The 14658-nt window shown below is 31.4% G+C and overlaps 1 protein-coding gene and 1 pseudogene across 1 annotated transcript; one reads left to right on the top strand and one right to left on the bottom strand.

The window, feature by feature from the left end:
• Positions 1–257: 257 nt before the first annotated feature.
• LOC114385081 (26S proteasome non-ATPase regulatory subunit 14 homolog) lies at positions 258–4459 on the bottom strand. Its single transcript, XM_028345049.1, has 6 exons — positions 4219–4459; positions 3934–4111; positions 3560–3641; positions 2658–2834; positions 2393–2560; positions 258–818 (listed from the first exon to the last, which is right to left on the bottom strand). Exons 1-6 carry the CDS (start codon positions 4358–4360, stop codon positions 627–629), a joined length of 939 nt encoding a protein of 312 aa, XP_028200850.1. The 5' UTR covers positions 4361–4459; the 3' UTR covers positions 258–626.
• A 623-nt stretch (positions 4460–5082) lies between these two features.
• LOC114385279 lies at positions 5083–13294 on the top strand (annotated as a pseudogene).
• Positions 13295–14658: the final 1364 nt, after the last annotated feature.

Genomic DNA, 14658 nt, shown 5'->3' with positions numbered 1-14658 from the left:
TAAAAACAATAATAATAACCAATCTCCCCCTATCTAATGTCTTTGTTATTACTACAAATTAACAATTTGATTTATCCGTTGAAAAAAAAATACTACCATAGTAACCCCTAAGGCCAAATTGCGAAACATATCTACATTAAAACTCTTAACAATGCTAGATGACATCAGTTATCAGAGGGACGGAATGGATTAATAATTTACAAATTTAGAAACTAATTTGCTATTTTATTTATTTCAGAAACCAGTTTGACTGATCCTTACTATTTCAGGAATAACAATTCACCCAATATTGTAAATTATAGTACTAAAGTTCACACGCAGTTTTAGTTGCTCCGCGATTCCAATTACAACTGAATCAACACTTAGTTTATATGTAAAATCCTACGGCTGCCAAATAAACAAATAAAACTGGCGCACGATCACGAAGACCTCCATTACATTTAGAGAGATTAAAATATGATTTTCATCCTCTAACATGTAATGTAGCTTTGCTCCTGCATTTTAAAGAAAACACAAAATGCAAAAACTTACAATAAAACAATTTCTGTTAACAAACATGTCAAGAGTATTAATGAAATGTTGCTAACTATAGTAAGGAACAATACAATGGACGATGCTAGCTAACTCTAGAAAACAACCGTGTCAAGCATCATTCCCAAAGTCTGAACAATGTTTGATGACATCAAATTGGAAACATGCTCTTCAAGGTGCTTCTTAGCATCTTGCCTCCCCACATTTGCAATTGCAAGTTTTTCTGGTGGCAGTTCATCTTCCTCCTGCACTGCCTTGTTGTACTTGGCTGCTAAACTTAGCATCTCCTGCATTACCAGAAAAAGATATATATATTATCTCCTGAGTTTGTGTCATTCAACTTATTTAAGAAAAATGCTTGCTATTTTTTTTTTTTCATTTTTACAAGAAAATCTTCAAAATATAAGCAATTCATTCTCTAAAAAATCCCAAACTGTGGATTTGGTTTTGAAACACTTATTCTGCTTTTAAATAGATCTGGAAAAATAAGTGACTATTTCCTTGGAAATAATTTCAACCAAGCATGTGCTGTATCTATACAGGTTATGAAAAGGTGTCATCCAAGTATATTGTATATTTAATCTAACACTGTCAAATTAACACTAGCCTAAGTGTCTATACTCTGTTGCAGACCAAGGCTGCTCTGCACCACTACACCTATATAGCGATAACTATGTGCCGAGTATGGAGCTTTTAATGCCAAACAACCAAACAGCTAACTTCAATCACTAAGTATCCCATTCCAAACTCAGTGGAGTCTTTGTCTAGCTCTAAAGAACCCTAAATCAAAAAAAAGTATATTGACTCTTGTCCCACCTCAATCTCTTCACAATATTATGAGCATCAATTTGGTTTTAATGACAGAAAAGAATCACACAACTACTATATTCTCACCACAAAGCTAGACTTGTAGGACATCCTTTAACACTTTAGCATTGGCTTTCAAAACACCTTTAGTCCAGTCATTCAATCTCAAACTACTGAAATAGTGCATTGAATTGCTCTCTCAGAAGAATTGCATTGGTGTCATGAACTTGAAATTTCTTCTTGGTTATGACTAGTGGCTTCACAAACTCCACTCTTAAATCTACATATTTATCAAAATGATCTAAAGATTACCAATTTTCTTGAATAACTTGACAGTATTCTTCTGACACAGAATAATCTACTTTTCTTTACCACTTTAAACAAGCACTAAGTTTTCCCTAGAAGATCTAGAACATCCAGGGTCAATTTTAGGTGTGGAAATTATTCTCACTTCTAAAGGATTCTTTCTCTCACAACATTATATTAGCAACATTATGTACAAATCCTCCATGAGTGATGCCAGGCCCACAACTACACTCATGTCCACAACTCATTCCCTTCTATCATAATCTAATGTTTCTACATGACTGATGGTGCCACTCATTCCCTTTCCACAACTCATTCTGTTGAACTAATTTTTTATTCTTATGTTTGTAAATGTCTTCTACAAATATCATGTATGTTTATAACAATAATTAGTGAAAACCATTTCACTTTAAATCTCTTTAGGAGGGAGGGAAAAGTTGACTGAGACAAGAAAATGACAGAAAGTAACAAGAAAAAAACCAATTATAGTATGTTTCTGAAATTTACTAAACCAAGACAGCAGAATCTCCAATTGAGTACCATATCAATCATTAATTGTTGCTGTGCAAAAAGTCAGGAATGTGTGCAGTAACATTTAAATTGCACTTTGCCTTGTATTATTTATGCAAGTCTCATCTCATATATACAATAAATTTGACAAAGAAAAAGTTTAAAAACAAGTTGAAGTGGGGAGAAGAAAACAGAAATTAAAAGTTTGAGTCATTTACATTGAAAAATCTCAACTTACCTGAACAGTCTGTTCATTAGTTTTAGAATGTGAATCAAAATGCCTGAGTGTCAAACCATCAGTCCACTTCTTTTTGTGAAGGTTAAGCAACATCTTCTCTTCAAGTTCATTCTTTCTGTAATTAATTGCTATGGAGTAATAATGTCTATTCAAGCCATGGATCAGAGCCTAAAATGGAAGTTACAAAGACAACATAAGTAACTGACAAAAGTCAAAGAAAACAGAGTAGCAGCCATGCTTTTGAATGGAATATCAGAACACTCACTTGGATAGATGGCTTGTTTAGATGGCCCAGGTTGGAAGTTGTCTGTCGTGGTTCCTGACCTAGCATCATAGTTTGTGGATTAATCAGCCGGAAAGCATCAATTACCACTTTGCCTTTCACACTCTGAATGGGGTCCACCACCACAGCCACTGCCCGTTGATTTAAAGCCTCAAAACTCTGCATCAGATAAAAGTACATACATATTATATACAATTTTCTAAAACCAACACCCCTATTGGAATAAGGGTTTGTCATAGCTCACTTCACTAAATTCCACATCTAACTTTTCTCAATCTACAGTGAGTTTTAGCCACCAATTGTCCCATTGATTTGTAAATTATAAAAATTAAGCTTTGAAATTTAGATAAGTGTATTCTACCAACATTTCTTAATCCTATCGTAGCTACTAACATCACAAGAATGAAAGTACTCAAATTTTCTTTTATCAATATTCAATAGTAAATGGTGAAGTACAATTTAATGATTCAAGCAGTATTACTTCTTGAGTTTCCATCCCTAATGTCAAGGTTTCGGGGGTGTCTACAACCACAATGTGACCGCAAATGTGGCCACATTGTTTACAAATCCCTCAATATTAAGGATCGCAACAAAACTGCAACGCAATCACAATTTAAAACCTAGGATGTCTCACATTTAGCATGTACCTCAATTTTTGTTTAAAAAACAACAACAAAGCCTTATCCCACTAAGTGTGGTCAGCTACATGGATCACATTATGCCTACAGCTCTATTAAACTCATTTAAAGAAAGGCAACAAATTTTACACTCATCATCAAGGAATTGCTCACTTAGTTTCAATTTTCAAACACAAAAACAGTTCAAAATGATACAAACACATGCTGCCACAATGAAACTAAGAGACCAAAGAAGCGGCCAAAAACCTGTTGCGTATTAATGTCCACTCCAGAAAGCCAACACCCAAATCCAGGATGCGAGTGATACCACCCCACAACCATCTCCGGCCTGCAACAACAAAATGCCAACGTTTCAACCATCAGACAACACAAAACAAAACCACGCGTGTACAAATCGGAGATATAAGATGAGTTGGATGGTTAAGGGAGAGAACGGAAGAGGGGAAAGGCCGCAGTTCGATCACCTCTGCTAACAAAAACTAACATTCTGACAATCTATTCTAACATTTGACAATCAAAAAAATAAAAAGTGTACAAATCAAGTAACAAAAAAACCCTCCTTCACTAAAAAAAAAAATAAGAAAACTTTAACTAACAACAAAACAAACACAAAAAAACACCTTCCAGTTTGCTTCAACATATCAAGCATATTAGTCTGAAAAACATGATCAACAGCTTCAACGCTAACACCGGTCCCACTCTGAGGCATCGCAAACACATCCACAACGCGAACGGTGTACTCATCCACGAACTCCCCCAACATCAGACCCATCACTTCCATGGGTACCCCAGCTCTTCCTACACAGAAATTAGGGTTTTGAAAATTATCAGACAAAAACAAAAACAAAGGAAAAGTGGACCAGTGAAGGGATCGAGAAGAGAAAAGAAGAATTCTAATAGCGTACCGTGTTTGAGCATTTTGAGAAGGGCGAGGGAGGAGATGTAGACCTGCTCGGAGGAATCGAGGGTGGGGGAATCCGGTGGGGGATGGCCCAGCGCTCCACCTGCACCCGCGAACATCCTCTGAAGCCTCTCCATGCCCGACATCACAAAACCTAATCTTTTGTTTTCTTTTGTTTCACGAAAAGAAACGAAGAAATGATTGCTTGCTTCGCTTATGGTTTTCCAGAGACGCTTAAATACGACGTCGCAAAGGTTGACGTTTCGGCCAAGAAAGTAGAAACCATCATGATGAGAATAAAAATGGCTTCCTACCGTGTTTCGGGCCTATACACAAAAACGGCCGACTAATATATTTTGCTTTTGGGATTACTATTGGCCCCGACTGCATTGCTATTCGCCCACCAATATTTTTAATTTCCAAAAATACCCTTCTCCACATTGTATTGTGGAATCATACTTCCCCTGTATTAGTTGGGGTGCAAAAAAAATTACACAATGGGAGAATGATTTTATTGTGTAAAAGAGGTGCAAAAAAAACTACAACAGAAGCAGAATCTCGTTATGCATTTTTCAATGGAATTGTGTTTTTGTTGGATTAAGTGGGGGTAAAAAATATATACAACAAAAACACAATTTTTTTGACAATGTACAATGGAATCATTTTTTTCACTGTATATATTTTTTCACCTCCACTTAATCCAATGGAAACACAATTTTGTGTGCCCAAATATCCATACAAAAATGCGATTTCATTATGGCAGATGAGTGCGCGGTGACACAATGATGGTGGAGAGGAGTTGCGCATGCAGAGCCTTAAAGGTGGAGGTCGAGTGCACGTAGGAGATGTCGTGTGTGGTGGCATAACGATGGTGGAGAGGGATTGTGTGTGCGGAGCCTTGAAGGTGGAGGTCACGCGCGTGCACGAGCTCTGTGCGATAGTTATGGTGGGGACTGTGCATGGAGGAGATGGGATAAGGTGGTGGTGCAATGCAGAGGTGGCCAGTAGTGATGATGGTTGTGTGACTATGATGTGGGGAAGGTGGAGCTGCGATTCTAGATTTGGTTAGGGATTGGGTGAGAAGAAGTTGGGGATAGAGGGAGTAGGTGAGAAGATAGGGGAAGAGGAAGGAAGAAGCGGAAGGGGAAAATAGACTTTTTCACGAGGAGGTTGGGGCCAATAGCAAAGTAGGTTAGGGCTAATAGTAGCTCCCTTTGCTTCTTTTGTTTTGAGTAAATTACACTTGCACCCCTTTTGTTTTTCTCAAATTGCATCTTATATCTTTTTTTTACATTACTTTTACCCCCCCCCCCTTTTGTTAACATCATTAACTAACGTTAATTGAAATGTGTGAGCAGACAAAATTTTTATAACATCTTTGTCACACTCGCACCCCCTATATTTTTCTCAAGTTGCGCCTGATACCCCTCAATTTTTTTACATTACTTTTACCCCCCTTCTGTTAACATCGTTAACTAACGTCAATTAAAATATATGAGCATATGAAATTGCCCTAAAATATTTATTAAATACTCAATAACAAATTAATAATTGACTGTATGAATGGACTTTTCTTAAAGCAATAACAATTTTTCCTTTAATACTTGAATTTTATTTCGTTGTTGTTAACACTTGAAGAAGACGCAACTCTTGATTGAGACATTATATCAAACACCTAACCATCAAAAATAAATTTTCAAGAAAGGAGTTAAAAACACAAATGTAGAAGCAAAACTAAAATTTGAAGCAGAGGATCATATTCAATCAACTGACATTGCTGGGAACACGTCCAACAAAAACACAGCAACCAAACGATCTAACACGCACCAAAAAAAATAAACTAAAAAAAAGAAGAAGAAGAAGGAAGGAAGGATGTTAACACATGCGTACCAAAAAGGTGGATTCACATCCAACAAAAAGGTGGATTCACGTCCAATTAGAGAAAAAATAAAAAAGAAGGAAGAGTGTTAAAATATTTTCAGATTGAAAATGGTGTTATGTCTTTTATGGAGTTAAGAGGAAGAAGATGAAAGTATTTTAGACATGATTTTTCATTAAAAGTTATATGATCAACATGTACATACTTTCTATTAAATTATTAAATGGTGTTTAGGAGGAAAGGGGTCTGGGTATAATGTGAGCTAAATAATTAAGAGATTTTTTGTAAAGTGCAAAAAATGACGGTATCGGGTATAATTTGGAAAAAACACAGGGTGTGCGAGTGTAATTTGCTATTTATTTTTTTAACTAGACTAATATATTTTTGTTAGTGTTAGAATATTCAATGATTTTTTTGTTTATTTATATGAAATATCTAACCCGACTGGCCACCTTTGATTAGATTATTTCCTTCTATTCATGTATTTTTATTCACTAGACTCGAATCTAAAACTTTATTTAAAGAGATTAAGTCTAATATCACTTTGATGAAAAACTTATTGGTAGAATATTCAATGATTACTAATTAACAATATTTTAGTGTTAGAATATTCAATAATTATTAATTACTATTTAACAAGACAATATAATGTATTTATATGTTTTATTTCTATAAATATTTGTTTTTATTTTATTTTTTCAAAATCAACTAGAATTTCGATTTAGTCAAAAGGCATTAACAATATAAAGATTTTACATATTATTATTTAATTATGAATTTTTATGTATGATAATAAAATTGTGAAGTTTCTTAATAATTGGTTAAAAAAATATACGTAGTTTACAGTATAAAATATTTTATATAAATAATTTAATGAATCAAACTCTAAGAATTTACTTATTTATTGTTTTAAGAAATAATATCTTTTTTTGTTTTGTTTTTAGATTCTCAAGGCTTCTCTAATCTACCAGCATTTTTCGCTTTTTAAATCCCATCAAGTCTAGAAGCATTGGACCTATAGGAAGATCGCTACAAATAGTAATTGTCATTGTGTGCCCATCAATTAATGATGTATAATTAATTATGATGATTTGTCAATTTTCCAGCAATGATGAAGGGTGACATGAAGGAATTATTAAATGGTCTGGGATCATTATGTGCTTATATTCTTAGTCAATTTTCACATTATAATAGTTGAATTTTATTAATTCTTTCTTAAAAATTGAAGACACGGGAGGAATATGACATGTAGAGATTGGTCGAAAATATAGAAAAGTGATAATCTTAGACCATTCAGTAATTACCACGTGGTAGAGAATGATGAGGTACAAAGAATTAATTGAATCAAAACAAATGAGTTTGGTAATGCATATATGCAGTCTCCAAGGTTTGACTTGCAATTGAAATGTTTGGTTGACTTCTTCTATGAAACACACTCTATTTATGTTAAGTTTCAATAAACAATATTAGTGCATGTTTGGAATTGTTCATTTTAAAAAATAAAATCAAAAGATCTGATCTCTAGATACTTAGATCTAAGAGTCATTAACACCAAGCAACACTATAAGATGTGTGATGTGTGTGGAAGAAAGACGGAGAGGGAGAGGGAGAAAGAGACATGAGAAGAAGTTTGTGTTGATTGAGTTACCTGGTTAGGAGAACACGCGCCTTGTACTCACTCTCAATTATTATGATTTTTCTGAAAATTCGTCGTCATTTTAAGATTTTATTTTTAAAATGCTAAATATATTTACAAAATTGCCACCTATACACAAAGGATGTCGGCTTTTAAACAACCGTCCTTAAATTGGTGTCGTAAAAACTACCTTTTTTTAGTAGTGAAAAACAAATAAATACATTTTCATAATAGATTGAACCAAACACAATTTACTCTTCCAATTTTGTTTTTGCTTGATTTTTTGTTAAGGTAACGCACAAATATAGGAATCTAATGAGGTGAGTACGCATTATAAAATTCCACATGCATGGACTAGAAAGTTTTGTGAGAACCCACTGTAATATTCAATATGGATTAATTAGAAAGTTGTAATAATCAGTCTTTTTCACTTGAAATTTGAGTTAGAGCTTCTTTACTTTCATTTTCATATCTAGTTTTTTTTAGTTAAAGATTACGAGTGTTCTTAACTTATTAGATCAGAGATTAATTTCGCTCACAGTGTATGATTGTTGTTGGCCCAAGATAATTTTACAAATGTAAAACTGGAACACAAATTTTTCATTAATTAAATTGTTCTCACTTGCATACCTAGTTATGATAGTTAGGCTATAATTTTGATAATTATTTTTTTGGTTGAAAGGTAGAATTAATAGAAATAAAGTTTGGATTAAATGGTTTGAAGGCCATTCTTTGTAACTTGAAAGATCAACCGGAGCTTTTATAAATTTTTATAAAATTATTTAAAATTTAAAAGTAACTTAAGTTAAAAAAATAAGATTATTTATCAAATTTAACTTTGTGTTTTTTAATTGTAACTTTAAAGTTTTTCTCAATACCAAAAAGCCCAATAAAAGTTGTTTAAACAGACTGACCTAAGGGAAAAACATTTCATACTTTGTTTTTTTTATTAAACTAACCAAATTATTTATGTAAATACAGTAAATACATTTTAATTTTTAAAATATTTTTTATGTATGTATTTGTTAATTTTTCTACTACATTTGTTTCTTTTTATAAGAAACAAGTTATAATATAAAATACACTATAATCTGTTTGTTAAAAAAGAATGAAGATAGTATTATTTAAGCATAACTTTGTTGTATTGGAAAAATTGTAGCTTTCTTACTATTTGTAAGCAAATTCTTAATTATATGCAAAAATCTTGTAAACATTTATGTATGAAAGTACGATGCCACTACCTAATTGTCTCCTTCTGACTTATTTGGTGTAAAAATAGATTCAATATCGGCAAACTTGTATTTAGGGGTGTTCAAATCAAAACACATCCAAAATGAAAAAAAAATTATTAAAAAATTAAAAATCAAATTAAACTAATTTTTTTTTGGATTTGTTTGGATTTTTTTTAAATCGATCCATTTGATTTAATTTGCGGTTTGTGTTTTTGAAATCGAACCAAGTCACAACACTTATATTAACATTTATATTGTTTTAGTGTTATATGTTTTATGAGTATATTACTTGAATTTTACAGTATTTTATGGTCTTATGTATATGAAATTTATAAAATATATAACATTTTATTTTTAGATGATTTTTTAAAGATATATTTGATTTAAAGTGGATGAAAATTTGACAAATTTTTATTTTAGAAGGTTTAACATATTAAATTTCACAAATTATTATTATCAATTTTTAATATAATTTAATTTAAAAGATGAAAAAAAGTATATAAAATTTATTGAAATAATATTTTAATAAAAATAAAAAAATCAAATCGAACCAAACCACAGAATATTGGTTTGATTTGGTTTAAAATTTATTTTAAATGAAAACCAAAGTGAAATAATATGTTTTATAAGTATGATTTAAATGATTTTTTTTTTATGAATAACTAAATTAAATCAAGCCACGAACATCCTACTTGTATTCGATCGAAGATAATTTTGTCACATTAGAGGTAGAGTGAGGTGCAAGTGATCAAATTCAAGTCTGTAGGTACATATTCCTTTGTCATACACTCCTCCTAACACATATGCCATGAAATGCAAAAGAGCTCAATACCCAAACTTGATCCTAAAGGTATGCAACCCTTGAACAAATTAAGATAATGATAACAATATCTAAACACGTACGGTTGAATATTGGGTATGAAAAATGAATAATTTAAATTTGATTTAAAGATATTAAGGGAATAAATATGATGATATTGAAGGATAAACAATAAATTATATATATATATATATATATATATATATATATATATATATATGTATATGTATATGTATTAAAAATAGAATTAAAATAAATTGGCCCCCTACCTACTATACATGTAGGTCTGTTTGTTTGATATGCTGTCTGCTCACCATGCATCTCCTATAGAATGGCCTACATCTTAATTAACGAAGACACGATTACCTTGTGAAGAAAGAATATTACTCTGCACATCGATCTTCCTAGTATGTAGTGTATAAACAAGACAACACAAAGGGTTGCTGTATCTATTTAAAATTAATCATTCATCTGTGTTGTTGGAAACAATAAAGTCACTGTTTTAGCTACCATAAGTTGAATAACAATTTAATTCTTTTATCATCGTGTGTGTGAAATGAAAAATACCGATTTTTACTTGTTGTGTGCGATTTCGGGGGCCTATAGGAGACGGTGTTAATTTTTCATCTTGTTTTCTGTAAATGGACTTAGATGAGTGTCTTGAAGAAAATGAAAAATAATTTTAAATCCCTCTATAATACTATCTATAATACTATAGTATCCATCAATTATGCGTTTATTTAAGTAATATTGGATTCAATTTTTTTTAAATAAGATATTAGATTTAAGTTTTGTGGACGAAAAAAATATAATTAGTTAAACAAATCTTATTAAAATTGGTTAGTCAATTTTCTTAATAAAAATTAATCCTTAATAAAATTGATTGATGGATATTTTGTATTTGGTTTTGATAATAATAATAATAATAATAATAATAATAATAATAATAATAATAATAATAATAATAATAATAATAATAATAATAATAATAATGTCTTTCAATTATATAAGCCTTTTCTTTTTTATGATAAGTATTAACTAAATGTCTTTCAATTTTTTTTGTTTGAAGATTAATTTCGTCTCCCACAAAACAGATATATGTCTTGACTCTTGATTTGTGATTTGTCCGTCCCTATCCAGAAAACACGATTAACATGTGAAAACTGATTAAAATAATGTAAGTGTCGAAGTACTCAATAACTAGCTCTTGTTGAAAACGATCTTATCCATGCATGTTTCAAGGAAAATAACTTAACAGCAATAAAAATTAATTACTCTGCATATTTATTTTGTATGGTTGATATATATATATATATATATATATATATATACACACACAGTTTAAGAGTTTAATTAAGATAATGATCACACTTATTTGTTGTGCAAAAAAAAAATCATATCCATGATAATATTATATGAAAATCAATATTGCAGAAAAATTCACATTAAGTTTATTTTTTCCTTCAGATTTGTATTTAGAATCTGCTGAAAATTCATAAACAACAAGATTCTAATAATATATGTATTCTAAGAGAAAATCAAAGTATATATACTATCACATAATATGTGGGTTTGTCTTTTTCTTTTACATGAAATTAATATTCTTTCATGATGTGATATCATGCACAGCTGAAGAAGAAACCCTATTTGAATGCATCGTTGTCGGATATATGCATTTCAACTTCGGCAGCTCCAACATATCATCCAGCTCATTCCTTTGAAACCAAAACCCACCACGGTGTCAGCAAATAATTCGACCTTATAGACGGTGGCGTCGCTGCAAATAATCCGGTACACAATTGACCTATACTATAATAATTCAAATAGTGAGTGAATTTCAATTATTTAATTCAAATGAATAAATTAAAACTAATTAAAACAATCTTAACCATTCCTAAATGAAGTCATTTCCCATCATCACTTTGTGGATATATGGAAGATATTTTCTACAAAGAGGACGACGATTATCATTTTTGGTTCATAAAAAAAAATAAAAAATTGTGTTTCTATATTATACATGCTTCTATGTCTCATATAGTTGTATTAGATTTTCATAATTTTTTTAAAGACTTGGACCCTTTAATATGGATACGTATTGGTTAAACATCCAAGGATGTATATTGGTATCGGATACACGTGAAACAAACAAATTGAAGTATGGGTGCTTTGCTGCAATTAATTAAAATAACCTAGATATATAGTTTTAACAAATTAATTAATTAACTAGATAGCTTAAGCTATTTAATTAATTGATCATATAATTTGGCCTTCCAGGCTTTGGTAGACATGGCGGAAGTGACGAATCGAATTAGCCATGAAGGGCAATGTGGTAACTTAAATGTGAAGCCAATTCAATACGATCGATTTTTGGTGATATCGTTGGAACAGGTTCTCAGCAAAAGGAAATGAAATACAGTGCTGATGAGGCAGCTCAATGGGGCATCTTTAGTTGGGTAACCACAACCAATGGTGGCACCCCTTTACTTGATGCCTTTAATCATGCAAGTTCTGACATGGTTGACTCTCACATCTCCTCCCTTTTCAAGCTCTCAATTCAGAAAATAACTATCTCCCTATCCAGGTTCTCATTTCATATCTATATTTTTTTGTGTGTAAATAATTGATATGAAGATGAATGTCATCAACATTCTATCTGACATTCTTCCGATACGATAGAATACTCTCTGTATGATTGACTGGCTGAAATTCGTTTATTTTAATTTGGTGGATCTCGTATTTAAATTAAAAGATAGAATTATTAATAATAAGTGAAATTTTCTTGTAGGACGATACATTAACTGGGGACATGCCTTCGATAGACTTGGCCACGGAGAAGAATTTGAATGATCTCGTCAAAGTTGGGGAATCATTGTTAAAGAAACCAGTTTAAAAGATTAACTTAGCTTGCAGACTGGTGTTCACGAACCAGTTAACTCTCATGAAACAAACGAAGAAGCCTTGAAGAGGTATATTAAAATCCCATATATATATATAATTGAGTCATCATACTCATATTATGAAGATAAAATTACTTTTATACTCCTTCCGTCCTAAAATAATTAAAGATTATGTTATTTTACATAGACTAAATAATAATAATAAATAAATAATAATTTTATAAAATTAATTTTATATCATTATTAATTTATTTATAATATTTATTGTTTATCATTAATATTATAAGGAATATAAATAAAAAAGTAATTAATATTATATTAAAAAACTAAAATAACAGTTATTTTTACAAAATTATTTTTTTAGACAACAATTATAATGAGATATAGGATTAATAATATTTATACTAACAAGTTAATTTCTACCCGTACAAAATTCATACCCATTGCATGGGAACATTGTTAACGATTAAATTTTTTATGATTATTTTAATGTGCCTTATTTTAAGTCACAGTTTCACGCTTAACTAATTAATTTTGTTTCATCAGGTTTGCGGAACGACTATCCAAACAGAGGCGATTTCGTAAATCTCAAATGTCTGCCAACGGGAAACTTTAGAAGTCGAAAGGATAACAATAAGAGTATATGATCGTGGTGTGATAATTATGGTTGGTGGTTGTGATAAATATGTGATTTTAAAGCCTAGTTATGGTGCATGCATGTGCTAGCGTGCGTCAAACTTTCTATTGTAGTGATCCTTATTTCTTTGTTTGTTTTTATGTTACAGAATGCTTCGTAATTAATTTGATCTTTTTGGTTTTTATCATTGAATTTGAAAGTCTATTTCATTTATCATTGAATGCTTTGTAATTGATGATATATAATTAAAGCTAACACATACACATATATATAAGGAAGGATGCTGAGTAATTCACTTTTAACCGTTATATTACAAGAAAATAAAAGATAATTAAGGATCAAAAGTAACACTTTAAAGTAACTTAATATTTCCTTTTTTTAAAGATATATCGTCCTTTCTCTTTTATATATGTCATACCCTAATTTCGTTTGGGGACTATCGTTCGTTAATTTTTTGATCTTTGTTGATCAACTTACGGTGTTGAACGTCAATTACAATGCAAAGCAAGGAACCATTCAATGTTTTGATCAGAAATGTGAAAAATACCAAAAAAGAGGGGCAAAAGAGTCTTTTCATTGAGTTTCCTATACCCTAGCTCGTCCAAGCTAGCCTCTGGCTCGCCTGGGCCCCCAAATTGCTTTAGGGTGAAGGAACCAACTCGCCTGGGCAAACTGCCTTTGCCCCAAGTGCCAAGGTTCAGAAGGTGAGGGAATTAAGAGAAGAGAGAAAAAAGAAGAAGAAAGAAGAGGAAACGAAGCCAAAGCACAACCGAATCGCAACCACAATCATTCCCTACGTCATTTTCTTGTTCTGTGTTCTTCATGCGACCGTCGGTTAATTTTGTTTTTAAAATTTGAATGTGATCTATGTACTCTTAGGGGTCCCCCTTGTTATTATGTGCACATCCATCTTCTCCATTTGTTATTGGTGATCTCGTTTTTCTTTGTAAAGTTCAATCTTAAATGATCACTAGTGTCGTAAAGTTGTCTTTAAAGAGACTGAAAGTTAATAAACAAAATCAAGATAAAACCAACCCATAACTAACTTCTTTTTATCAAATATCACTTGAGATCGTTTCGAGGTCTAATGCCTTAACAATTCTCTTCGCTTTTCAAATTTAAAAGATCATTTCAAGGTCCAACGCCTTAACGATTCTCTCCGCTTTTCAAAATTTAAAACAACGTTTCAAGATCTGACGCCTTAAACGACTTTTTGTTCGCAATTAAAAGGAATATTTCAAAAACATAAAAATCAATTTAACACATAAACATTCAGACTTAAAGAACTACGTAGGTCAAAATTCCTCATCGCACCTAAGAATACGTAGGAGCAAGGACAACAT

Source organism: Glycine soja, chromosome 14 (assembly GCF_004193775.1).
Source record: "Glycine soja cultivar W05 chromosome 14, ASM419377v2, whole genome shotgun sequence".
NCBI classification, from domain to species: domain Eukaryota; kingdom Viridiplantae; phylum Streptophyta; class Magnoliopsida; order Fabales; family Fabaceae; genus Glycine; species Glycine soja.
This window is presented reverse-complemented; position numbering and strand designations above follow the sequence as displayed.